Raw genomic sequence first — 25,252 nt, 5'->3', positions numbered from 1 at the left:
GGCTGAATTTGGTACAATTGTATCAAGTGTGGCAACACTGCTGAGTATGGCAACGTTCTTACATCAAGATGGCGACTCTAGCTTCGCCCACTGCCGCGATAGACCAAAACGCCTGGTATTTTCTGGACTGCCCTTGTATATGTAGCTTCTTAAATTAACTTTTGATTTTTAAAATCATTCAGTGAACATTTTCACGTAAAAAAGTTGCGATATAATTATGCAATAAAGATGAAATAAAATAATAAAGGATGGATCAATAGTAATATAATTATAAAAATTGAAGTAATATAACGATATCCTATACGGCTATGATTACTGTATTCTATACGATTTATGGTATTCCATAAATATTTATCTGATATTTCCTCTTATATACATGTACTCACTGTTTACTGCCTTTATTTAATTTTAGAAATGTGTGAAATTAAACACCTTATCAGAGCAAAACCCGTGTTGTTCAAAACTGAGTAGTGAAAGGTATTCCTGTACTGGTAAAGGTAGTATATAATTTCATTTAAAATACATTTTTCTAACTAACTGGAATATTTCATGAAGAAGCTGAATAGCCTGCATGGACGACAAAAGAACAGGAAGGCAATGCCATACATACGTATGATTGACCGGGTTAGGTCCGAATGATTTGACAATGCTGCTTCCTGCCAAGTTGCACTAGAACCATGCAACCGGCTCCGTTGTCAGTAGGTGCCTCATCTTCACTGAAAGTCAACCATTATCGGGAAGAATATATAATCTCCGTTTTCCACGCTTATTTTTCACACAATCGAAAATTATTAAAGCTAACCCCATGCCGTAAACGCCGGTGGGCCACTGATGGGCTGCCTGCGACACGCCGCTAAGAAGTGGTGGCCCGGAAGCGACGCTCGCGTACGACCCAGTGGCCGTTTTTCCAATTTTACTGGTGGGTGGCCCACCAGCGACAGAAATCGGTGGTCCCGCCGCGATAATCGCCAGCGGCCCGCTTATATATTTTTGTTATGTTACAGTTAGATGGCCCACCAGCGACGCGTCGCTAGAAATTGGTGGGTCAGTGGCGACGCTCGCGGGCGGCCCGGTTTCCGTTTTTCCAATTTTACTGTTGGGTGGCCCATCAGTGACAGAAATCGGCGGTCCCGCCGCGAAGAAACGTCTGTGTTCCACCAATTAGCAGATCCTTTTTCTGCCAACATGGAACACCGTATTTAGTAGCCCAAAAATTGCCTGATGTGATTGAATTATTGTAACCATAGCTTAGAATAAAAAGAAGTAATTGCTTGTTCTTGAAGTAATGGGTATTCAAATGCACTTTCTCTCATTTTTATTTATAGAGGTTTCACAGCCTTGGCTCAAAATCTGCAGGAATATCAATTGCTTTATTCCGTTTCTGCAGATTTTGAGTCAAAATCTCTATAAATAAAAATGGGAGAAAGTGCATTTGAATACCCGCTACTTCAAGAACAAGCAATTACTTCTTTTTATTCTAAGCTATGGTTACAATAATTCAATCACATCAGGCAATTTTTGGGCTACTAAATACGGTGTTCCATGTTGGCAGAAAAAGAATCTGCTAATTGGTGGAAAATTAAGGAGGCGGACAAATGGCAAGTGGGACGTGGAAACAAACTGACGAAGGAGTTTTGACAATTATTAACGATAAACAAAGAATTTCACATAATTTGAAGCAAAATATAATTCAATTATTGTTTATACTATTCAGGATATTGGGGAATTGTTGGACACCAATTAAAAATATCCAATAAAGACAAAAATGAACCTATATAGGCGTTCCTCCGTCGCTCCTGCATCTTTCTATCTCCCGAATGTATTTTTTACTCTAAAATATAATTCGTCGCTGTCAATAAAAATGTCAACCGAGAATGCTAAAATTGTCAGACATGGTGAATTCCACAAGGTTATATTTTGCTTTTATTGTCTGACGTTTCATTTTTTTATTTTTTTTATTTTTTTTATTTTTTTATTTATTTTTTTTTTTTACTTCTGCTCTCTTATTTTTGAATGCAAAGTTTCAACAATTAAACTTCTTGAACTGATCTTGGTTGAAGCAACAAATATGTGTAAAAAATACATCAAGGAGATAAGAATTAAGACGTGTTGCCAAGCAGAGTTAAAAAATAAACCCTTTTCAATCGTGACACATCATTCGATTTTAGATTTAAGATATACATGTTGGTAAGCTATTACTTGCTGGAATGTTTGACTGTAGAGACTAAAGTGCACAAACTGTAAATATAAATTATGAGAGATCCTGCACTTACGAACCACGAGTTCTCACCTCCATTTGTGTGGCAAATTGAACTAGCCTTATTAGAAAATAATGCATTGATTGTGCATCACTACGAGTGTTACAGAAGTTAATAATGAATTTTAAATTAAATATACGAAGGCATAAAATCTGGAAAGAACCAAAGAAAGTAATTAAAACTAAAATCTCACTTTATTCAAACAAACGCTTATTTATAAACACAAAAACAAGAGGAAATCTAAAGAAAAGTGCAAATGGTCAATATTTTCAAGCTATATCACAAGAAAAATATAATTCTAAGGATCCCGCCCTTTTCTTATGGAAAATGGCTCTCGGTCAAATTATTTCTAACTATGCGCAAACGAAAGGCCTTGAAGTGTAGATAAAAAGACTCCATGGGCACGAATTTCCAAATATTATATTTCTCGAGTTATATGGGTTTACAGTTACGTGATGTCATGAAAACCGCGTGAAATAAAACTGTAATGTGTCCATGAGTGGACTGACCATTGTCTAAGTGCTTGTAGTTCACAATACGGCCACAGACGAGGGACTGCGCAACGTCTGTGATCGCATCGTGAACTACAAGCTACTTCGACAATCCGCGTGATGCATTATTCGCGAAAATGCAGTTTCGAGGGGATCGAAAGCCAGTTAGCCAATGCCATTATGAGTTTCTGCTAGCTTTGATGTCATTGACTAACTGGCTCTGTATCCTCCGAAGTAGTTTTCTGACGAATAGTGTATCGCGCGGTTTTCATGACATCGCGTGACTTTAAACCCACATAACTCGAGAAATATAATTGTTAGAGATTTGTGCCCAAAGAGACTTTTTACCTACACATCAAGACCTTTCGTTTGTGCATACAGGGTTTCCACTGATTTGGCAAGCACGAATTCCCTGACTTTTGCAGGTTTTCCAGGACACAATTTATAAATTTCCAGGGTTACAGATAATGTAAAAAAGCAACTTTATTTCTTCGGACCAGAGGTATACTATGCATGTACATTTACATTCGTCGTTTAAACGCCGTAACATCATTTAAAAAAATGTTAAACTACTGGCTCGTCTTGCGATGAACCAGAAGGAATTCCTGCTTAGCATTATAAAACGTTAAAAATTAGATTTGAAAGTTATAAACTCATATTGAAATTCCCTGACTCTTTCAGGTTTTGTCAGATTTTCATGGAATTCCCTGACTTTTCCAGGACTTTTTACGAATAAGGTGAATTCCCTGACTTTTCCCGGTTTTCCAGGTGGGTGGGAACAGTGGCACAGTTAGAAATAATAAATTGACCGAGATCCATTTTCCATAAGAAAAGGGCAGGGCCCTTTACGACTGAAAAAATAATACAAGATTTACGGGTGTAGAACGTGCATATGCATGCATATGCCTATCTGGCTGTGCTACGGTAAAGTCGGAAAAAACAAATTGTATCTTGAATATATATCGCGCAGCATTGTTTAAAAAACCAGTGCTTTCCATTTGTTTTAAGAACGTATAATGCTTTTTGTAATTTCCTGTGTAATGCCAAAATTCAAAACTATAGTCCAAATGTTAAAAACGATGTTCAGAGTAGTGTATGAATGCGAGAAAGAGAAATAACCCCACACGAAATTGAATAATGTTAAGATTTAGTAATTTTAAGCAAACGTCGAGACAAAAGCAGATCTAAACCAATGGTACATGTCATCTGTAGTGAAACATGTCGAAATCTGCATGTTAAACATATGGAATGTAGAAAAAAAAACGCGTTTGGACAACGCTGTTCGAATCACTCTGTATATAGCACGCATCTCGCTATCTTAGAAAAAAAATGCGCATTCTAGACACGTAAATCTGTACATATTGTGAGCAAAGTACATCCATCCACTATAGTATTTCAGTACAATTAAGCTATTTTTGTGTGCGTTACGCAATGATGACAACACCTTAAAGTCCAATTGTCAATAATACCTTTACATTTACATTTCATGACACATTGGAATGCATACAAAGCTGTTGCAGTCTGTAGGCAAAAGAACACATTTCTTTAAATTATTCTCAACCTGAAACACTGAAAGTTTTGAAAGCTCTCTTACTTTAAATATGCCAAAATAAGACGACTTCACGATGTCACTAACACTGACTTTCACGTGCTGATGTGCATGTGCTGTTTTCTTGTACGGAATGAAAATCATCTTTGTCACAAACAATGGTACTGTCTGATTCATTATTCCTAGAGAGTTCAACATTTGCCACTATATCTTCAAACTGTCGGTTGACCTCTCTCTTTATTCTTTTGTATGCAGTTGAAGATAAAACACGGTGGTGACTTTTAGGCATCTGTACTCAATAGGAGTTTTTTTTCTGTAAAAGAAATATAAATGCTTCTATTACACATTAGCTCTAGATTTCATTAAGGATAGTTTAGCAACAAATTTCGTGCAAGACCAGTTATTTGTAATTTCTGTGTTTTAGAACTTTTTCTTTAAATCATCTAAGGGAATAAAAGTTGATCCAAACAAGTCTGAAACCCACACTTAAGCCAGCAGCACTGGCAGCAAGTGCTGCAGACTCTAGAACAAATAGGATAGAATGCCGTTACATGGACGTATACGTATACGGAAAGATGGGAGTCCACATCGGGATAAAAACTAACACTTGTAAAATCTCAATCACGAAGAAATGAAAAATAATGTTAAAAAGGGTTGGCAAATTGGATAAGTGCCCTCATTTGTTACACCATGGGCCCTTTCAAATCATGGTGTCACTGGTGCTAAATCATAAGATTTTACTGGAGTTGCTGCAAAAGTTAATTTTATTAACAATGCTGAATTTACTTGTCTTATTTACGCAATCAAATTGTCATTTTTGTATCAGAAATGTATTGTTACAATTTTAAGTGTTGGAAAGTAGTTAGGGCTAAAATAGTATTATTAAATGTTTGTTGGATATTTCTGAAATTGCTTTACAACCTTTAAGAACACGACTGAGGTTTGTACAGTTCTATCGTGCATGGGAACTTCAGAAAAGGCTATTTTTGCTCTGCAATGATTAAGAATGTAGTATTAAGAAAAAAAATTGTAAAGATAGTGTTTCAACACTGATTTGGTGAAACTAAGTAAAGCTCTGAGAAACTTAGACATTTAGCAAGATTAGAAGCCATTTTCTCAGGAAACAGTACATTTTTAGTTTTCAATTACAACCTGGTGCTTAAGTAGTAAAACTACTAAAAATATATTATCAAATAAACCGAATGGTGAGAATCTCTCTTTTTCTCTCAAAAAGAGAGAGAGAGAGAGAGACCGTCCCGGTGGTCTAGTGGTTAGCGTCGCTGACTACGGACTTAAGGTTCCCGGGTTCGATACCAGGCGCTGCGATGGTTTCCAAGGCGTGGGTCTGGAACGGTGCCCACCCAGCATTGTAACGCAATTGGGGAGCTGTTATGAATGAAGATAGTGACGATCACAGTGAAAGATTCGGCTCTCCTCTCCCAACCCGTCTGGTCAGCGTGGGAGCAGTAAACCAATTCCTCCCTCTGGGGAGAGGCCTCATCCAGTAGTGGATCGAATATGGGAGGAATCATCCAGTAGTGATTTATTATTATACACCGAATTAAAATTACATTAAAATTGTTATTCTTAGGAAAATATCCCAGTACATATAAATAGTGATGACAGATACAGAGTTAATCTATCTTTCTTCTACATCCTGCATGATAGGTCACGAACACCAACAATACATTGAACTACAGAGGGCTAACCAGGATTCAGACTATCCCTACGGTATTGAAAAATTAGAAGGCATTCTGTGAAAAAAGGATACAAACCCGTGCATCTGTCTCCTTGACTCATTTAATACATACTTCTTTGTTGTCTGCGCTTACTAACTGCTGGACAATTATTACCATAGGAAAATTTTAAACTGTTTCTAAAATTGCATATATGTACATACAGAAAAACGAAAGGTATCTAAAGGCAAATTGGTAAATCAAATAGGGGAAATAGCTTTTATGAATATGCTCGCAAAGAAAATGTAGCTACCTTTCGGTATCAGCATCAGCATCATATCATCATCATAATATTTTAATCCTTTACGTAACTCCTTCCTCCAGGGCGTAGCATTAAAATAATAATAATAATAGTAATAACCATTGCCCAAAAACGAAACTTTTCAGGAAGATGAAAAGAAAGCTTTTCTTACTACACACTAGGAGAAATTGTGCACATGAGCTTCCTTAAGCATGTTCTAGAAAGTCTGAGACACATGAACAAAGATATTTGAAGACTTTCTTAGTTTCTACTAGGGAAAGTTTACTTTGTACCCCCCTCCCCTCCCCCTGATTTTTAGGTGGTTTCTTATAAATTGCCTATTGCAGAGACTCTCATGTCGGCACTTCCGGAAAATTTCTATATATTTTGCCGATCATGACTCCGTGACACTAAAACCACCCTTAGTTCCAATGTATATATATATATATAACGTTTATTGTAAATGCTCTAGCTGCCGTAATTTTTCATGGATTGAAACCAAACTTGGCACAAAAATTGGTCGTATTAATGAGTTCGTTAGCCACAATGATCTGTTGAAACATTTGAAAACGGCGGCCATTTGAACTTTCGAAAAATTCATAATTTTTACAATTATGAACCGATCTGCACCATATTTGAACAAAATGTCGAGGTTAACAATATACTAGATGTGTGTGAAAATCAGAACGAACCGTTAGAAAATTTCAAAGTGGCCGTTCAAAGAAGCAAAATAAAAAAAAAGAAAAAGCGATCTTCCCGTGAACGAGGATCGAACTAGTGACCCTTGCATTACTCAACCTATGCCTTAGACCACTTTTTTTTTTTTTTTTTTTTTTAATATTCACGCCGACCTTTCTTACACACTCATACCACATATACTGATTTGTGATTACCGATTACTGATTCCCGCTTAATACATTCCACAAGAACAACCACGACACTAGGCAACACCCAAGCCCAAGGCGAGAATCGAACCCACGAGCCCCACAGCCAGGGGACAGCAACCGAACGCGTCTAACCACACGACCACCGAGGTTTCTCCATTCGGGAAACTGTGACGCGAGGGAAGAAGATATTTTCTTGTATTTGTATATTTCAATCTATCAAGAGAAGTCCGTGCAATAGGTCGCGCATCAATAAAATACATGCTAGAAAGAAATCTACCTATTCTTTGCGGCCTTGTGCCATAAGCTGTTTTTTTTTCTTTGAATAAAGCAGTTTTTGAAAAAAAAAAGATTGACATTATAAGCCAGTAAATTTGCAAAGGAAAAAATTAAGTTACCAACATTTAAATTCTTCCCCAAAAAAGCTTCTTTATTTTAAAATAATAATAATAAAGCAATTTATAATCTCTGTTTTCTGACCTTGGGTTAACATGTAATCTAGTCGGTAAAGTGACCGACTGCTAATCGAGCGAAATTGTGCTCCATTCCCGGTGAGAGTACAAGGAACTTCTGAACTGAGGCTCTACGTCCTAAGGGTTTTCGTCTGCATGATTCTGGTTTCTTATACCGAAAGCTTGCTCCAATATCTTCGTGTGTATATTCGTAAGTACTGTTTGTCTATATACAAACATTTGAACAGAGAGCTTAAATGTAATGCAGCGTGAACAAGAACTCTAAGCTTAGAGCCAAACGGTGAATCAAATAAGACAAATGTTACTAGTTTTAAAAATACTAGGCCAGTAACTAATTTTACTGCTCTGAGCTATGCATGTTTTACAGCCTAAAGAGTTAGAAAATATACTGCTTAAGTATACCTGACGTCTTCTTTCCCTTCCTCCGTTCCTGTCCACCGCACCTTTTAACCACCTTTGGGTAATGTGTATAATTCGGTGTGTTGTGACATTATATCCTGGGAAGTTTGCGGCGACAACATCTGGAAAATGCAGAGAATTTGATTTAGAAGTACAAAAGTGGAGCAAAAATGGCGCACTGTAAAATATTAGTATTGACTAACAATAAAAGATAATCATTTTCTAGTATTCATATTTATTTTCGTTCTCTTTCCAGTGAGCTTTTCAGACAAAATAACACCAGAAATGCAATTGGCTAAAAGTGGTCCAAAGAACTTACCGACGATTATCAAGGAGAGATTTAATATAGGTACAATAGGTAGATGAAGCATATTTCAAAGCTCTTTTAATGCTTTTACCCATGCTGTACTTCTTGAACTCGAGAAATCAATTACTATTTTTCTCCTCGAAAATGTCCCTGAAAGGGAACTAAAGCTAAAGTAAAATCTCGAAAATACTGCAGGATATTTTCATCAATGCTCACAAAACTATGTTAGGTACAAGTTCGTTGGAGAAGAAAATCGGACAAGGAGAAGGGGGTAAAAAAAAAAGAAAAAAATATTAAAAACGATTTAAATGGATTTTTTTTATGTCATAAGAGGTTTATCATGAGGTCTATTGTTCGAAGAACCTTTATAGTAGTTATTTTATGTCTTATGTGAAAACACACAAACAATTACAAACTTTCATCCATGTATTCTAATAAAGGGTATCCGAAACACAACGTACAAGAAAGAGAATTGGTACCAATCTACAGGTATTGTGTTAGGAAATGCAATGCACCTTTTCTGGAAATAATTTATATATTGCCAACCACGAACTCTTCATTCAACATCAAAAAGTAATTTTTCATAGCCTAAACCAGTAATAAACCATTCTCCCAAACTTTCTTGTATATTCAGAGAATTCCCATTTTCCCCCGACTGTAAACACTATCATGGGTACGCTCGCTTGCCATCAGACAGTGACACGCAGTGTTGACCTTATAGTTGCTAACAGCTGGCATTAAAGCAGGCTTCTAAGCTCATTCCGTTACACGAGTTACTATTACTAGTATTAAGGTTCTTCGAAAAGTAGACCTCGCGATAAACCTTTGAAAGTGTCGTTCAGATTCATCAAAATCCATTGTTCGAGCAACTCCCTTTCATTTTCTGCCTTTATCTTGTCCGATACCCCCCCCCCCTTCCCAACCAATATCCCGGAATCTTCAATTTATATTTGCACATTTATAAGGCTCTTATAACAGAGAACAATCCATTAAAGTAGTTTTTAATAAAAATGCTCGTTTTTCTATATTTTTACCCTCTACAGGGAGTTTCACCCCCCAACTGTTGTACGACAGAGCAGAAGCTAGTTAAAAATCTCTTTGTTACCTTCCATCAACAGTAGGACCTGCTAACAGACACTAGACGTAATTAATACTAAAATGTGACAATGGTTTAAGACTTTTTTTTTTTTTTTTTTTTTTGCTTACCTCGAAGAATTTCAGCCAACAAAGATTTTCCAAAGGAAAACTTGGCGTTACTGCCAGTTATGTTAACTCTCAGAGCTGCTTCGTCTGTCATCAATTTCCCCAGAGCATTTCTTGCACACTGTTCCACATTTTCTCCACCCACTGCGGTCAACAACCGAATCTGAAACACAAGCGAACAACGTTTTTCTGTAAGTATTCAAACTGGTAAGGTACAGATCAACTTTCTGACTTATGTTAGAGAAAGGTTATAAACACAAATTTAACTCAGCAAGTAGCCGAGAAACATTAATTTTTTTAATCCTAGAACAAGGAAGACTCATTGAGTACTTAATGTATCAATTCCAAATCCTTAATAACTAAATAGACTGCGCAAACGCAAAAAAAAAAAAAAAAAGTTTTAACTCTATAAACGAGATATGCAAATAATGACTTTTTACTTGCAAAAATCTGGAACAAAAATATTAATGAAGTTTCGTATTTGAGGAATGTGTACTTCTTATAGTGGAATCAGCTACGCAAGTGCAACGCTAAAAATTTCGCCCCTTTTTCGCAGCGAGAGCCATATAATACGTGAACCTACAGTTTAAAGTGGGTTTCGAACCACTCCATTCACGGTGAGCTCCCAGCGGGAATCCAACTTGCGACCACGTGCACTGAAGGCAATCGCGCTAAGTATCAGACTACGAGGAAACCCACTTTACAATACATCCACTGATGTATATACAACGTATGTTAAAAACTAATATCCATCATTTGGACACTGTTGCCTGCTGACGAAAAAAAAAATATATATTATTAGCCCGATACGCATGTCTGTATTCCGAACAATTGCTGTCCGGTATTGACTGCTGTGAATTGCACTTTTCAAGGCCAATCCAGTAATAAAAATCATTCTTGTCTGATAACATTATCATGGCTAAACAAAATCTGCACTCGTGTCCGAATGAGTCCCTATCTGTGTACATATGCAAGTGTAATTAAAGTTGTACCAAATTTTCTATTTAGTAGACCGTCTGGTAAACTGAACCCTAATTTTTAAACCTGATGGTAGTGGGAAGGAACCTACATTTTGAAAATATGGTATTTCATGCATTTTCTTCATGGTAGAAGTAGAGGAATTCTTCTAGAGTTTTACCAGGGCTCTGAGAGTTTCAAGGGGACCTTTTGGACCTGTAATTTTTACTGTTTTGTTTTGAGTTTTTTTTTACTTGGAAATCTTAATTTGCACCCTCACATAACGTGTGAGTTGCCATTATGTTGTACCTTTATTAACAAATAAGATATAATTTTTTGAACGTTAAGTTTGCAGCTTAGTGTCAGCGTTTACCATCACCTATATTTTGTAAGTCTTTGCATTTTTAAGTACAAGGGCATAAATCCCATTATTCGCATTATAAGGAACTGTATTTTACGATTACTAAAGCAAACGAACCTAATTTTAACTGTTTTCAAGCTAGAATTCTTACAGAACGATCCGAGGATATCACCTGTCTCCGGACATAAGTTAAGGAAATGGCGCTAACGTATTTTTTAAAAATGTATCGGTTATTAATGAAGATACAGCATTGTGGCAACTTACCATTATGTTGAAATTCAAAATTAAGAGTTCCAAGAAGAAAGAAAGTAAAAAAAAACTCAAAACAAAACAGTAGAAATTACAGGTCCAAAAGGTAACTTTAAGCAGTTTCAACGAAGACTGCACGGATTGCAATTTTGTGACGGTGTTGCGGACCAGTGATCTAGAACATTCCCTGGGTTCACTCGAGCAGACGGCTCTACCAAAAACAAAATTTAGAGGTAAAATACGATGTCAAACACTTTTCGTAAACGAAGTAGAGTGTGAATATAAGTAATTTCTGCCATTAGATATCATATTGAAATACATTTTGAATGGGAGTGAACGTATTATAAGTGTAACTATTTACTGAAGCGGAAGAACACAAGAATGCGAAAAAGGTGGAAATAAAGGGCGGGAATGTTCTGTTCGTGTTAGCAATGGTCAATTTGCGATGAATATAATGCAAAGATACTATTTTATTACAAAGAATTGTGTGATAAAGAGCACCAAATTATAAAGTTTTCTATTATTATAAGAAAAGCACTATATTATAAGAATTTCTCCTCGCAGGGGGCCATTTGTACCCTGGAAACCAATGAAGCCGTTTTGAAAGTAAGAGTTCTTTCGATTATTTAAGTGTTTTTGAAGGGGAAAATTATTGCGGACATTTTATGTATTTTTCCATTCTTGTTTATGCGTATGCCCCCTTCGCTGACGCGCCTGCTCCCTGCAGACGTACCCATCGGGCCGCCCTGCTGCGCTCCTGCACTGACTCGGTTAGATGGCATTCGTACTTTTAGTGGCCACCTAGTACAAGTTTGTTCATGGTTTAAGCATTAGCTCCTCATTTAGTGCATGTTCTGCAAGAAGAAATCGGAAAATGCAATAAAAGTGTGAAAATTTGGTAGAGGCGTCTGCTCGAGTAACACCCCTTCCCTTTAAGGGTTGCTGCAACAGGAGGGAATTACACTCTCCATCCTCTCCTTTCACTCACGTTTCACTTGGTTTAGCACCTTTTTTGGAACTCTCATAGTCCTTGCATACAGAAAGACACAGGTCCAATTGGTCAACGCTCCTGCGTAAGACAAGCGAACCACAATTATAACCTTTTCATGAGTTTATAATAAGTGGTCTGCGTTCTAGAGCAGCTTTAACTAACTTTTATGGTCCATGTTCCGTTAAGGGGGTCCAGAACTACACTGGACCCCCTTAAACTAAGCTAAGCTAAGCTAACCTAACTTAACCTAACCTAATATAACGTTATATTATATAATCAAACGAAAATCAATAGAAAGAAGTAGTGTCAAAGGCACTGGACCCCCTTAACGGAACATTGACCACTTTTATTTGACAAGGGTGTAAAATAAACTGACCCCATATATGCACGAGTACGAATTCTATTAGTTTTCGAAGTACAAGGGCCTAAATGTGTTACGGTAATGATCTTTACACCATAAAGGAGTTTATTTTATCATTTGTAAACCAAACTTTTTAAAATTTACCTAACCTAAAGCCAGTAGGCCTACTATGTAGCCTATATGGGGGTCGGGCATCTACATCCTTCGCCTTTATTTGATTCACAATATACAGGAGGTATGTGCATATTTTTATTTCGAGGCTATAACTTTTTTTAGTGTCTTACTAGTACGTTGCAAACAATTTAGTACATTTCTAAACCCTATTCTACGCAAAGTTTACATTTTTCCTCGATTTGCTCTAGCGAGTATAGCAAGTAAATTTAAAAATCTTACCATCAGTGTATTTTACTGCCACTTCCTAGGTGTCCCATGTTCCCTCATCCGGTTCTTCATGGAATATAATATGTCTTCGTCGTTTTGTTCATGCATATGATGGCCATCTTGCAATTTCTTTTCCTTCGTGTTCAGATATCCAACACTTTGGTATAGTAGCTAATGTATCTTCATCCTTATAAATAAAACAACACAAAATAATTTGCACATCTTGCCACTTGCCCGCCACACTTGAGACCCGCATGTAAACAACAAATGAAGTCCTCCTTCCGCATGCACGCGGCGATGTTGACGCGTTCCTTCCTCGGCGAATCGAAGAAGCGCGGACTGCAACGAAGTACACGCTGTTACGTGGTGGCACCGTCACTATGCCGCTGCTTCATATCTCTATCCGACTTGTCGGAGATCCGCCGCCAGCGGCCCACTGGCGATACTCTTCGATACGTCGCTGTGGCGACGAATCGACCATTTCCCTGCCAGTGGCCCACTGGTTTTCAGCGACTCTTACGGCATGGGGAAAGGTAACCTGGCAAACATAAATGGGGCCAACGCAGAAACATTTACGAACAAAAAGGGACGCTTCGAGACCAGAAGAATTATTGCTTGAGATGCTTCTTAGAATTCGTAAATAGGCAGGCCAGGATACACTAGCCCTACTTGGTCCTACATATCCAAGAGATTAAATATGCTGCCGTAGGCTGTCAACCAGACTGGCTGATGGTACCCAGCTTTACCTCGGTGTTATTAACAGGATTCGTCAGAAAGTAGCTAAATGCCTTAACAGAGTATAGCTAAAATGTTAGTCTTCCAGACTTAAGCTTAAATTTTTAGCCAACAGAATTTAACAACAAAGCAAGTAGAAAATTTCATAATTTTACCTTATATACCTAAAGCACGTTGTAATATTCCTATTGACATTTTCAAATGGAATATTTTAATTCTTATTTTGCATTTAAAATATTTAAACAGAACTTATCTTCCTTTGCCTCACCGCTGAAAGAAACGTTCAACTCAAAATCAACTCAACTCAACTTCCCTTATGAGTCAGAAATACTAAATACATATAGGCCTATATGTTGAAATCTTTCCTACGTTCTTAATTCTTGCAGTAATATTTGCTACATATTGATACCCTATTGATCTATAGCACAGCACTAAAATGGTACACTTGGGATGGTAATAATTATGTAATTTAAGTACGCGTTGAATGTGTCTATTGGAATGCGAAGTATCTGGAATGATAGTACTCGAAAGTAAGGACTGTATGAGTAAAGCGAATGTCAAGTAGGAATATAAGTAAATAAGTAATAGCTTTCATTCACTTCACAATCGTGAAATGGCAAAAAATGAAGCAAGGTCAAGTTACTATCAAATGTATGAAAAACGAAATGAAATCTTTAAGTAAGTTTTACGTCCCACGCTTATGCCGGTGAGGCTAAAGGAGATGGTGATTATGAGAGATGAGTGAAACGGTGGAATGAAGAAAGTGGGAGGAAACGGGAGAACCCCGAGAAAACCCACGAGCACGGTTTTTGTCCACCACAAAGTCCACATGGCGCGAGCTGTGATCGAACCCGGGACCCCAAGCACCGGAGGTGAACGCTCTACCACTGAGTCACCGCGTCCCCTATCAAATGTATGAATTAGTATTTTTGAGCATTATAGGAAATTAGGGTTGCCACATTAAAACACGGCAGAGTGAAGCATTAAAACCATTTTTTCATTACTTACCGGTAGGTTTTTTTTTTTTTTTTTTTTTTTTTTTTACATATTTGCCACTGTTTTCTTCAGGGAATCTCTTTTTGATATGAAGCCTCATTCCATAACGGTTTGCGTCAACACAACTCAAAATTTGCATTTCAGTTTCCGATTATCGATGTAGCAGTTATAAATTTCTAATTCATTTCTTACGTTGCAGTCCGCAAATTTTGCAAAGACCAATGCTGCTGATCATACTAATCCGTACATGTTATGCATTTAAACTCAATCAACCAAGCATACTAATATCCATTTTACAGTGTTAACATTCAGGTTTCTTGCAAGGACTGTCCATTAAAAATTCAACACACTTCTGGTAGTTTCATTAAGCTTGCATTTGTAATTATCGTCAATCAGGTATAATTTTAGTTTTCTTACACAAATACTAAGGATATGTTGTTGCACTAGAAGGACATACCCCATTCTGCTAATACTAAAACTTATATGCTCGTATAGATTAATTACTACAGGCTGTCTGTAAGAGTGAAGAAATGTATAATTGCATTGAGCAGTAAATTGCAGATTAAGTTGCATATTTAACAATTAATTGGTCTTACCATCAGCGATTTATCCAGAATTTTAAAGTTAGGGGGGTGTTCAAAAAATCTGGGGCGGGTGCAATCTTGCATTAAGGTCCTATACTATTATCGTCTTTTTTTATTTACAAACTAAAATTCGTTGATGCAACGAACGATTGCATTGAATTTCCTTCCTCAGGCACAGCAAATTAGCGTCGACTTTCTCATGATTGGTGTGACGTCTAGATGAAATCGTTGACAATCGATTGATCAATCGTTTTTGTGACGATCACAGCCGTGTAAAGGTTGATTTCTATTCAATCTTGCGTTGCGTGTTTTGCTTGAAAATTTATCTTGTGGAAAGTATGTTGTTTTATTCTATAGGCTCTTAAAAACAAGATTTTAAAATCTGTTAAAAAACAAAATAGCGAGAGTTTTAATGGTGCCTTCCCGTTCTGCCTAAAGGCCCTCCAGCACTTTGTTGAAAATATGCTAAATGATCTTATATTTAAGCAGAACAGGAATTCCCATTCCGCCTAATCTTTCGAGACGGGGACTTCTGTCCAGGGAAGGATTTTTTCAGCAGAATTTTTCTTTAGTAATTGTAACAAATTCTGTAAGAAGAATAATTATTTCTATAAGTTTTATCATAAATTTTAGATGTTGTTCTACTTGTTCTTCTCGCAAAAATGACTAGATATAGTTCTGTTATTAACAGTGTTATTCACATCTATTAAAAAAAAAAAGAATGTGATTTAAAACAAAATAGCTACCTGCAGAGAAATGGAAAATTGATTGACTCAGTTGCAAGAAAATCGTTTGACATTATGAAACAAAGATAAAACAAACTTACTTCGGTCTAGTCTAAAGTAATTTCACAAAAAAAAACTTATTATGTTTACGAGTAGTTTACCTTCAACATGCTAAGGCTCGTAGTCAGGGACGGCATTAGGATTTTAATTTTTGGTAGGCCCGCTCCACCTCTTAAGGCTACTTATGCACATTTGATTGATTAATGAAAATAGGAAATTACTTTTACAGTAGTGGTTGATGCTGTTTATTAAATAATTATTTACCATTAATATCAAAAGTGGAAAATATATTTACTATTTATTGTATCTTTTAGTGTTTATATATTTTTTTCAGAATTTTTGGGTAGGCCCGTGCCTACCCGGCCTACCCGCTAAAAACAACGTTACTCGCAGTACGTAAAAAATGCTACAGTTCATCCTCAAGACATGTTTGGCCATATATTAAGCAAACAGTGCAAAAGGATGAGTAAGACGGCCCATATTCCCAACTATTTGACCTTTTGATTTAATTGAAACTACAAAAAACAAACAAGTATTTCAATATTGATATTGACATTTTGTATTGCTGCTATTTACATTGAAAATATAAATATGAAAATAGAAGTATATATGAAGGGTGTGGTGCAAGAACATAGTAACCCACAATTTTGCAATTGCTACATTTTCCAGCACCCGATAGAGAGCAACGCATACCGTTTCGTTTAATCCTGTCCGTTTAATCCTTCACATATAGACATGTGAAAAAATCAGTTTTACGGCTTTGAAAATAAATTGTGCAGCAGGAAACCTCTAATTTCTTATCATAGTAAAATTGTGGGTTACCATATTCTTGCCTCAAACGCTTCATATATACTATTGCATTTGGTATAGAATTATGTATATAAGACAAATCAGGTGTTAAGGCAGAGGCGACCTTAGTAGTATGCGGGGCCCCGGGCGGGGGGTTCGGTAGGCGAAGGCCCCCCTCCGAAGCCAGGAAACATAGGTGAAATTTTTGAAGGGGTAAGGGGTTCTTATGGCATGGGGTCGATATAACTTACGACATTAATGATTCGGAAACATTTTACATGCATGCAAGATCAACAAACTAGAACACATAATAAAACTATCACTGACTTACGAAGCAGCTGCTTTGACGGTCACAGACGGAAGTCCACTTTTCTGGCTTTTCGCTGTGCAAAATCGTTGATAAGTTCCTCGTAGTCCATTGTTGAGGCAACTTCCTTTTCGATGGACAAAATAGCTAAACCGCACAATCTGCTTTGCGACATTGTTGATCGTAGATAGTTTTTGATAAGTTTCAACTTCGAAAAGCTTCTTTCCGCGCTGGAAACTGTCACAGGAATTGTCAACATAATTCTGTATGCAATAACGATGTTGGGAAATGAATCTCGAATGGGCCAAACGTACTGAAGACACTCTTGGGCGGCATTGATGTTATCAGGAAGCATTTCTCGAAAAATCTTCAATTCTGCGCACAAGTCAATTCCGTCTAAATCGCGTGAATCTTCTGCGCGTAACATGTTGTCCAAATCCATGCAGCACTTTAACAAATAATCGTCGTTCAACGATCGCAAACCCTTCAAGTTGTATAGAAATCCAAAGATTGAAGCATACTCTTCCAGTTGTTCGAATCTTTTTTCCATTGAGGTAAGTGCTTGATCCACTATCCATAAGAAATATCCTGTTCTGAAGGATTCCTCCGGCGAAGATGTTTCTTCGTCGTTATCCTCATAATCGAATTGTTTTTTCTTGCATCTGACTCTTCGTTCCTTGAATTTCTGAGCTACGTTCATTTCGGACGCAATTTCCTTTGCTGCGATCATAGCATCGGAGAATCCGGTTTCCCGGTACTTTCTCAAGAAAGTAACAAGGCCTTTGATTTGCTGTATTGCTACATCGAGCTGCATGTCAGCTGATTGCAAAGTTTTGCTGATAGCATTCACAGCAAATAAAATGTCATACCATATGATTAAGCTCAGAACAAACTCGAAGCTTTCGAGCTCATAATTTGCAAGACATTCGGCTTCACTTTTTACTAGCGGATCATTGGCGGTATCTGCGACAGTCAACAGTGCCTCTTTGACTTCTTTCGTCTGATAACGCAGCGCTTTCACACTTTCCAGGTGGCACTCCCACCGCGTTTCTGAAAGTGATTTTGTAGTCATGAAAGGCACAGTTTCTTCCAAAATTTTCCACCTTTCAGCCGAGGCAGCAAAGCATTTATATATTCTCTGTATGACACCAAAAAACGTCACTGCTTGGGAGTTGCATTTAGCCATGTCTCCTAAAACAAGGTTCAAATTATGGCAGCCACACGGAGTGTAAAATGCTCGATTGTTCATGCGAAGAATGTGCGCTTGAACTCCTTGGTATTTTCCCTTCATGTTCGCACCATTGTCGTACCCCTGGCCACGACAATCGGCGATGTCCAGACCGAGGTTCGCCAGTGCGGCAAGAAGAGCTTCAGACACCCCTTTCCTGTTGCGTTGTCCACATTCAGAAATTCGATGAAGTGCTCCATCACCTTCACTTCCGGATCTGATACGTCCACAAAACGCAATATTAGGGACATCTGCTCTTTGTGGCTAACATCAGGCGTGCAGTCAAGGATGACAGCAAAATATTTACCAAGTTTCACTTTATTAATAATTTTCCCCTTTACTTCTGACGCCATCAGGTCGATAAGCTCGTTTTGGATCCTATGCCCGAGGTAATGGTCGTGAGCCTCGTCGTTCTTAATTCGGCGGAGATGTTCTTGCATGGTTGGATCGAATTTGGCCAGCATCTCAACTAAGCCTAAAAACTGACCATTGTTCGGCGCATAAAGTTTCTCCGTTCTCCCACGAAATGCGCTGTTGTTTTCGGCAAGGTACTGTACAATCGCTAGAATTCATGTTAACACTGCGCGCCAATGCAGCTTTTCTTTTCTAATTCGTTCTAGCATCATGTTATCTATTGCGCTACCATTGGACATTCTCCGAGCTGATTCCAACCACGCTGTCATGCACTTAACGTGATTTACAGAAACTTCGTGGTGCTGAAGTTTATCGCCAAGATGCTTCCAGTCGCAGCAGCCTTCGTTTGCTAACTGGCGTCTAGTAGCTGTCGTGCCAAACAACTTACAAGGAAAGCAAAATACTCTGTCTTTGATCTTCGAATAACTTAGCCATCGCCTATCCACTGTTTCTCCGTTCGGCATCCTCCGTGTAAAGAAATTGTTCGAAAAATGTCTGTTACTTTCGTCCTTTGGGTATTCACAGTCACTTAGCCTGATTGGACCCTTCTCCACTAAAATGTCACGCACTTCACTGTTAATATGTTTCCAATTACCTGGATCCTATATGTCCTCGAACAGTGTGCTCGTCGTTTGAAGAGTGTCAGAAGTATGCAGAGGAATGGTCGCGCTTTCACAGGAGAGGTCACTTTCTGGGTCTCTTGCAACAACGTTGTCCCCAGAGAATTGCACCAAGTTTTCATTGTTGCTTGTGGGACAACAGGGCGTAGAAACAGTTTTGTTGCCGGCTAGTTTTTCTTCGTCGGACGCAAAACTTGGTATCACAACCTGGTCTGTCGCATCACACCGATCGCTCACAGTCACAGACAAATCATCATCCGTGTTCTCAAGTTTTTGGTGTTGATCCTCTGATTTTACCGCTACAACAAACTTGTCCAAAGATCCCTTTTGCTTCTGAATGAAATCTTCTTTATATTTCCGTTTCTTGGCTTTCACAGCCCCACTTTCGTATTTACGGAATTTGTCTCTGTCTCTGCCACTCATGATGGTCACTTATTCTTTGCCCAATAAACGAATAATCGGAAGACACTCACGCACTAACCATAATATTACGTATCCACATCTCACTACGACTGCGCGGTCCGAATTCCGAAGCCAAACTGAGGTGCTACACAAGGCGTGCAATAGGAGCTATTTCTTGGAAGCGATGACTCAGAGGTGTCAGTAGCAACAGGACCACTCTTCTGACCCAAAAGCAACAAACAACATGACTTTTCACTCTATTTCGACAACAAAGAAAAGTTGAGATAAGGCCATTTAGAGTCACGTGCATGGTATTAGCGTCGCCTTGTTTGCTGACCCATTGTTAATCCGAAACTCAAGGGCGTAATTATTACGGTACTTTAAAATGAAAAATATCATGCTAAACACTTTCATAGTAATGGTGTAGATTTCAAGAATTTAAGGCTTCTAAAAGTAAAATATTGAGTAAGAAGTTCTGGTTTATGAAAACTGGTTTCCGAAGAAATCCACCACACCGTATTATTGGCCAAAGTATTCACTTAACTCTAAGCTACGGTACATTAGAATGTTGCAAAGGCCCCGCATATTTGAGCTGACTGTGACAAGAGAATATCCTATCGCGGGGCCTGGGGCGGATGCCCCAGTCGCCACCCCCAAAGGCCGCCTCTGGTTAAGGTGATGCCGAGAAAGGAGTTGTGATGCAGAACACTAACATTCTTTCTTAAGAGTCGCCTTATACAGGGGGCGCGGTGACTCAGTGGTAGAGCGTTCACCTCTTGTGCTTGGGGTCCCGGGTTCGATCACAGCCCCCACCAAGTGAACTTTGTGCTGGACAGACACCGTGCTCGTGGGTTTTCTCGGGGTTCTCCGTTTCCTCCCACTTTCTTCATTCCACCATTTCACTCATCTCTCATCATCACCGCCTCCTTTAGCCTAACCGGCATAACCGTGGGACGTAAAACTTAACGATTTCATTCATTTCATTTTTCGCCTTATGCATTCTCTTGCATTGTTTACTTAATTAATGGCCAAACGTGTCTTGAGGATGTGAACTGTGACACCTTTTACATACTGCATTACTTAGCATATTAGAGATGAACTACTGAAAAAGTGAATAAAATCTTGATGTGATATAATCTGATATTATACCGAATTAAGTTTATTTTATATTCGTTTCAGTTACAATGTCAAACGACTTTCTTGCAACTGAGTCAATCAATTTTCCATTTGCCCTTAGGTATTAAAAAAAACACACACACACATTCATCTCTACCAAAGTAGATGTGAATAACATTGCTGATAAAGAACTGTATCCTCGTCATTTTTCCGAGAAGAACATGAAGAATAACACCCAAAATTTATAATGAAACTTGAAGAAATAGTTATTCTTCCTACAGCCTCTTTAGAATTACCAAACAGAATATTATGAATACAGGACAACATTCAAGAAAACAAACTCGAACGACAATTCAGGCAATACGGACCAAATTCAAGCGACAGAATCATAGGCGCAGATTACTAAAAGAATGATAATTTTTCTCTTCAACTGTTATGCATCTAAAATGTTATCTGAAATTCTTTACTTTACGGAAATAAAATTTAAAAAAAATTCTGAAAACCCAATAAATATACATTACTCAAAATAAAAGACTGCTACATGCTACTACACAAGACGGACTTTTTAAAATTAAATAGCATCTCAGTTACTTTTCGTAACTAAAATGAATGATCTCACTGTAATATGCTAAACGTATTTCAAATTTACTAAAGGTATAATAAATAGGAATACCCAGAACTTTTCATATGGGTATGTGTGCTTAATTAAAGCTTATCTGCCTTTTTATCATAACATTTTTACGTTTTATTGAGTTTTCAGCATTTTAAAAAAAGCTATTTCTGTTGATTGAAAACAGATAACATTTTAGAATATATGACAATTGAAGGGAACAATAATCATGTAGGGTTTGCACTGGCATATCCAATATATTCTCCTGTGATTTACCCCTTGGAGTATGTCCTCATCAGAATTTTCCTTGCATTTTGACCGCTTGGATTTAGTTCCCGCTCTCGTTGCTACAGCCATGAGTTCCGATTTGAATACAAACAAGCTAGGAGTCAAGCTTTTCAGTGCTGCATTTCCCTAAAAATTTCCTCCTCACATAGAATTCCCTGTATCCAAAGATTAGGCAGAACCAGATTTCCGGTTCTGCCTAAAGGTAATATTATTTAAAATATTTTCTACAAAGTCGTGGTGGGATTTAGGCAAAACGAGAATGAATCTTTTTAATATTGCACCCCCTCGAGGATGTAAGGAATTTACTTCCGCGGGTGTCCGAAAATTTTAGGGGGTACTGGGGGGTTGTTAGGGGGTGTAGATAGGTCACTGCTTACCATTACACTTGATAATGTCGGGAGGGAAGGAGAAGAAATAGAAACGCTAAGGGTTAAAATGAATTATACATAATACACACAATACATACAATGATTGTAAGAACTACATTTTTTCTGATTCTTGGAACTGAATCATTTTGCTTCAGTCAGATCAACGGATTATCTACTCGAGTTTCGATGATGAGCAATCCCTGAAGAAAGAAAAGGGTCTCAGAAAGAGTTAATCCTACGCCAATTTTAACTTATGTTGTGAAACTGACTTATGAAAATAATGTTGAATCTTCTGCTTTGAGATATCTCGAATGACATCAGGATCAGGACATAATTCAAATTGACCACTATATGTTCAAGACGTTGTCTACTAGACCAGGCGCAAGCTTACATTGCGCAAGCAAAATTTTGCCAGAGCTAATGTTCCTTCTATCCTGTTCCTCATATGATGGTGATGTCAGAAAACAGTAATGTCATGTTTCTAGGTGGTGCAAACCAAGATGGTGGCCAAACTCCAATATGACTACCATATCGTACAAAAGAATTTAGACTTTCATTTAAATAGGTACTGTTGTTGTATTAATTAATGTACAATTATACAGGGTGGTCGTGCATGAATGTCGGAAAATTCGTGAGATGAATCTACAGCTAAAAACAAGCAAAAAATGTCATATGAACATTGGGTGAATGCGGCTTCGTTTGGACGCTAGAGGCGTCTGAAATGTCACCTTCCGAGGCGGCAATTTGCAATATCTCAAGAACGGAGAGAAATACGAATGTCGGGTCAAAACATATCAAAGGAAACCCCATCCGAAGAATCCAATTATGCATAAGTGGTGGCGAAACAGTGGCGGCGCTAGAGGGGGGCACAAAGAAAGTGAATGAAACATGGAGAAAAGTGAACAATTTACACTGAAAAATTGTAGGAGGGGATGTTACTTGGAATATGCAACAACAAATGTTAATGAACAAAGGCAACAGCGGCTAGTCTGTAGGGACTTTATGGGAGGCGGATTGTAGGAATACAGTATCTTTGTAATGGTGAGAAATAGGAATGTCGGGTCAAAAGATATCAAAGGAAATGCCATCTGAAGAATCCAATTATGTATAAGTGATGGCGAAACAGTGGCGGCACCAGGGGAAGCACAAAGAAAGTGAATGAAACATGGAGAAAAGTTGAAATTGGTGAAAACACAACTATTTGAAAGCAATCAGGAAACAAGGAATACAACTCTAGGTGTACTGTATGATACATGTCCGACGACAGAGGGCGCATAGCTACAGTAGGTGGAACAAGGGGGCGTGCAGAGCGTCGCGTAGTAGAGTTAGTTATAGGAGTAGTGAAAGGGTGGGTAACGAGAGCGTTCGCATCGCAGAGGACAGCGCACAGTTCATTCGTACTGAATGGAGCAATGACAGTAACAGCACAAGCGTTTTAGTGCTACACTCTGCAGGCAGGGCAGTAATCCATGTGTATGTGAATGTGGTTTACTTTGTGTCGTGTGAAACAGTGTTGATGTTGACAAGCGCTATGTGTAATGCACCACAATGAATAGGGTAGTATACACTAACGCCGAAATGGCAGATATGCATTTGATGTACGGCTTAGCGGAAGGTAATGCAGAAGAAGCACGTAGGTTATATGCGGAACGCTACCCAGATCGACAAATTCCAGCACCGGGGATGTTTATTCGTATTCATCAGCGATTGTGGGACACTGGGTCATTCCTTCCCAACACAGACATTCCGAGGCGACGACGCGTTCGAACACCCCCCCCCCCCTTGGAAGAGAGGGTACTCCGACATGTGACCCGGAACCCGAGTATTAGTACCCGACGAATAGCAAGGCAGGAATACGTTTCGCATCAAGTCGTGCTAAGCATCTTGCATAGTAATAATCTCAGACCATACCACGTACAACGAACGCATGTGTTATACGATGGTGACTATGAAACCCGACGACGTTTCTGTCGTTGGTTATACCGCCGCTGCCGTGTATCATCAGCCTTTCTAACACAGGTATTGTTCTCGGATGAGACATTATTCACACGGGATGGCATCACAAATTTCCACAATGACCATCGATGGGCACTCAACAACCCGCATGCAATTGTAGAGACGAAGCATCAACAGCGTTTCCAATTGCATGTGTGGGCTGGTATTATTGGCGACAACGCTGTGGAACCACATTTCTTACCACAGCGATTGAACGCAATATCGTATCTCCAGTTTCTGACTCAGAACCTACCTATTCTGCTTGAAGATGTGTCACTGAGGACACGACAGTGTATGTGGTTTATGCATGATGGCGCCCCTGCCCACTCATGTCACACCATTCGTGCATATCTGAACAAAACATTTCCACGCATGTGGATAGGTCGTGGTGGAAGACAAGCATGGCCCCCACGTTCACCCGACCTGAATCCCCTAGATTTTTTCCTGTGGGGTTACGTGAAGAGCCTCGTGTATACACGGCCCCTGCATGATGTTGAAGATCTTCGCCAGCGTGTATGTGCTGCATTTGCCACATTACGGCAAACACCAGCGATATTGGCACCAGTCAGACAATCCTTACGCCATCGTGTAACTGTCTGTCTCGAAGAACAAGGAGGACATATTGAACAGCTGCTATAGAATGGCATTATGTTGACCATGGTAAGTACAATACCTCTTGTTTTTACAGTACACTGGGTCTCATCTTCCATACGTGTTTTTTACGATCTGCACGTTTCATCACTAAGAGTGTTTAACAGTTTCTTTGCAGCTCCCATGCGCCGCCACTGTTCCGCAGTACGTGTGCATAATTGGATTCTTCGGATGGGATTTCCTTTGATATCTTTTCACCCGACATTTCTATTTCTCTCCGTTAAAATGATACTGTATTTCAACATTCCACCTCTCATAGTGTCCCTACAGCGTAGCCATTGTTGCCTTTGTTCATTAAAATTTGTTGCTGCATGTTCCATATAACATCCGCTCCTACAGTTTGTCAGTGTAAATTGTTCACCTTTCTCCGCATTTCATTCACTTTCTTTATGCTTCCCCTGGCGCCGCCACTGTTTCGCCATCACTTATACATAATTGGATTCTTCAGATGGCATTTCCTTTGATATCTTTTGACCCGACATTCCTATTTCTCACCATTACAAAGATACTGTATTCCTACAAT

General features: G+C 38.5%; 2 protein-coding genes across 3 annotated transcripts; both read right to left on the bottom strand.

Annotated features, from left to right (window-relative positions):
* Window positions 1-1,792: 1,792 nt before the first annotated feature.
* On the bottom strand, window positions 1,793-13,358 carry LOC145680945 (uncharacterized). 2 transcript variants are annotated; one of them, XM_081752154.1, is made up of 4 exons: window positions 12,854-13,358; window positions 9,545-9,704; window positions 8,035-8,153; window positions 1,793-2,410 (listed from the first exon to the last, which is right to left on the bottom strand). In XM_081752154.1, exons 1-4 carry the CDS (start codon window positions 12,854-12,856, stop codon window positions 2,270-2,272), a joined length of 423 nt encoding a protein of 140 aa, XP_081608280.1. In that variant the 5' UTR covers window positions 12,857-13,358; the 3' UTR covers window positions 1,793-2,269. The 2 variants fall into 2 exon arrangements, with proteins under 2 accessions (XP_081608280.1, XP_081608281.1); XM_081752155.1 differs by lacking the exon at window positions 1,793-2,410 and adding an exon at window positions 2,420-4,611 and having other exon boundaries at window positions 12,854-13,348.
* A 3,722-nt stretch (window positions 13,359-17,080) lies between these two features.
* On the bottom strand, window positions 17,081-18,328 carry LOC145682096 (zinc finger MYM-type protein 1-like). The gene has a single exon (XM_081753691.1). The coding sequence runs from the start codon at window positions 18,326-18,328 to the stop codon at window positions 17,081-17,083; it is 1,248 nt and encodes a 415-aa protein (XP_081609817.1).
* Window positions 18,329-25,252: the final 6,924 nt, after the last annotated feature.

This window comes from Thermobia domestica, chromosome 3 (assembly GCF_964235325.1).
Source record: "Thermobia domestica chromosome 3, izTheDome1.hap1.1, whole genome shotgun sequence".
Lineage (NCBI taxonomy): Eukaryota > Metazoa > Arthropoda > Insecta > Zygentoma > Lepismatidae > Thermobia > Thermobia domestica.
This window is presented reverse-complemented; position numbering and strand designations above follow the sequence as displayed.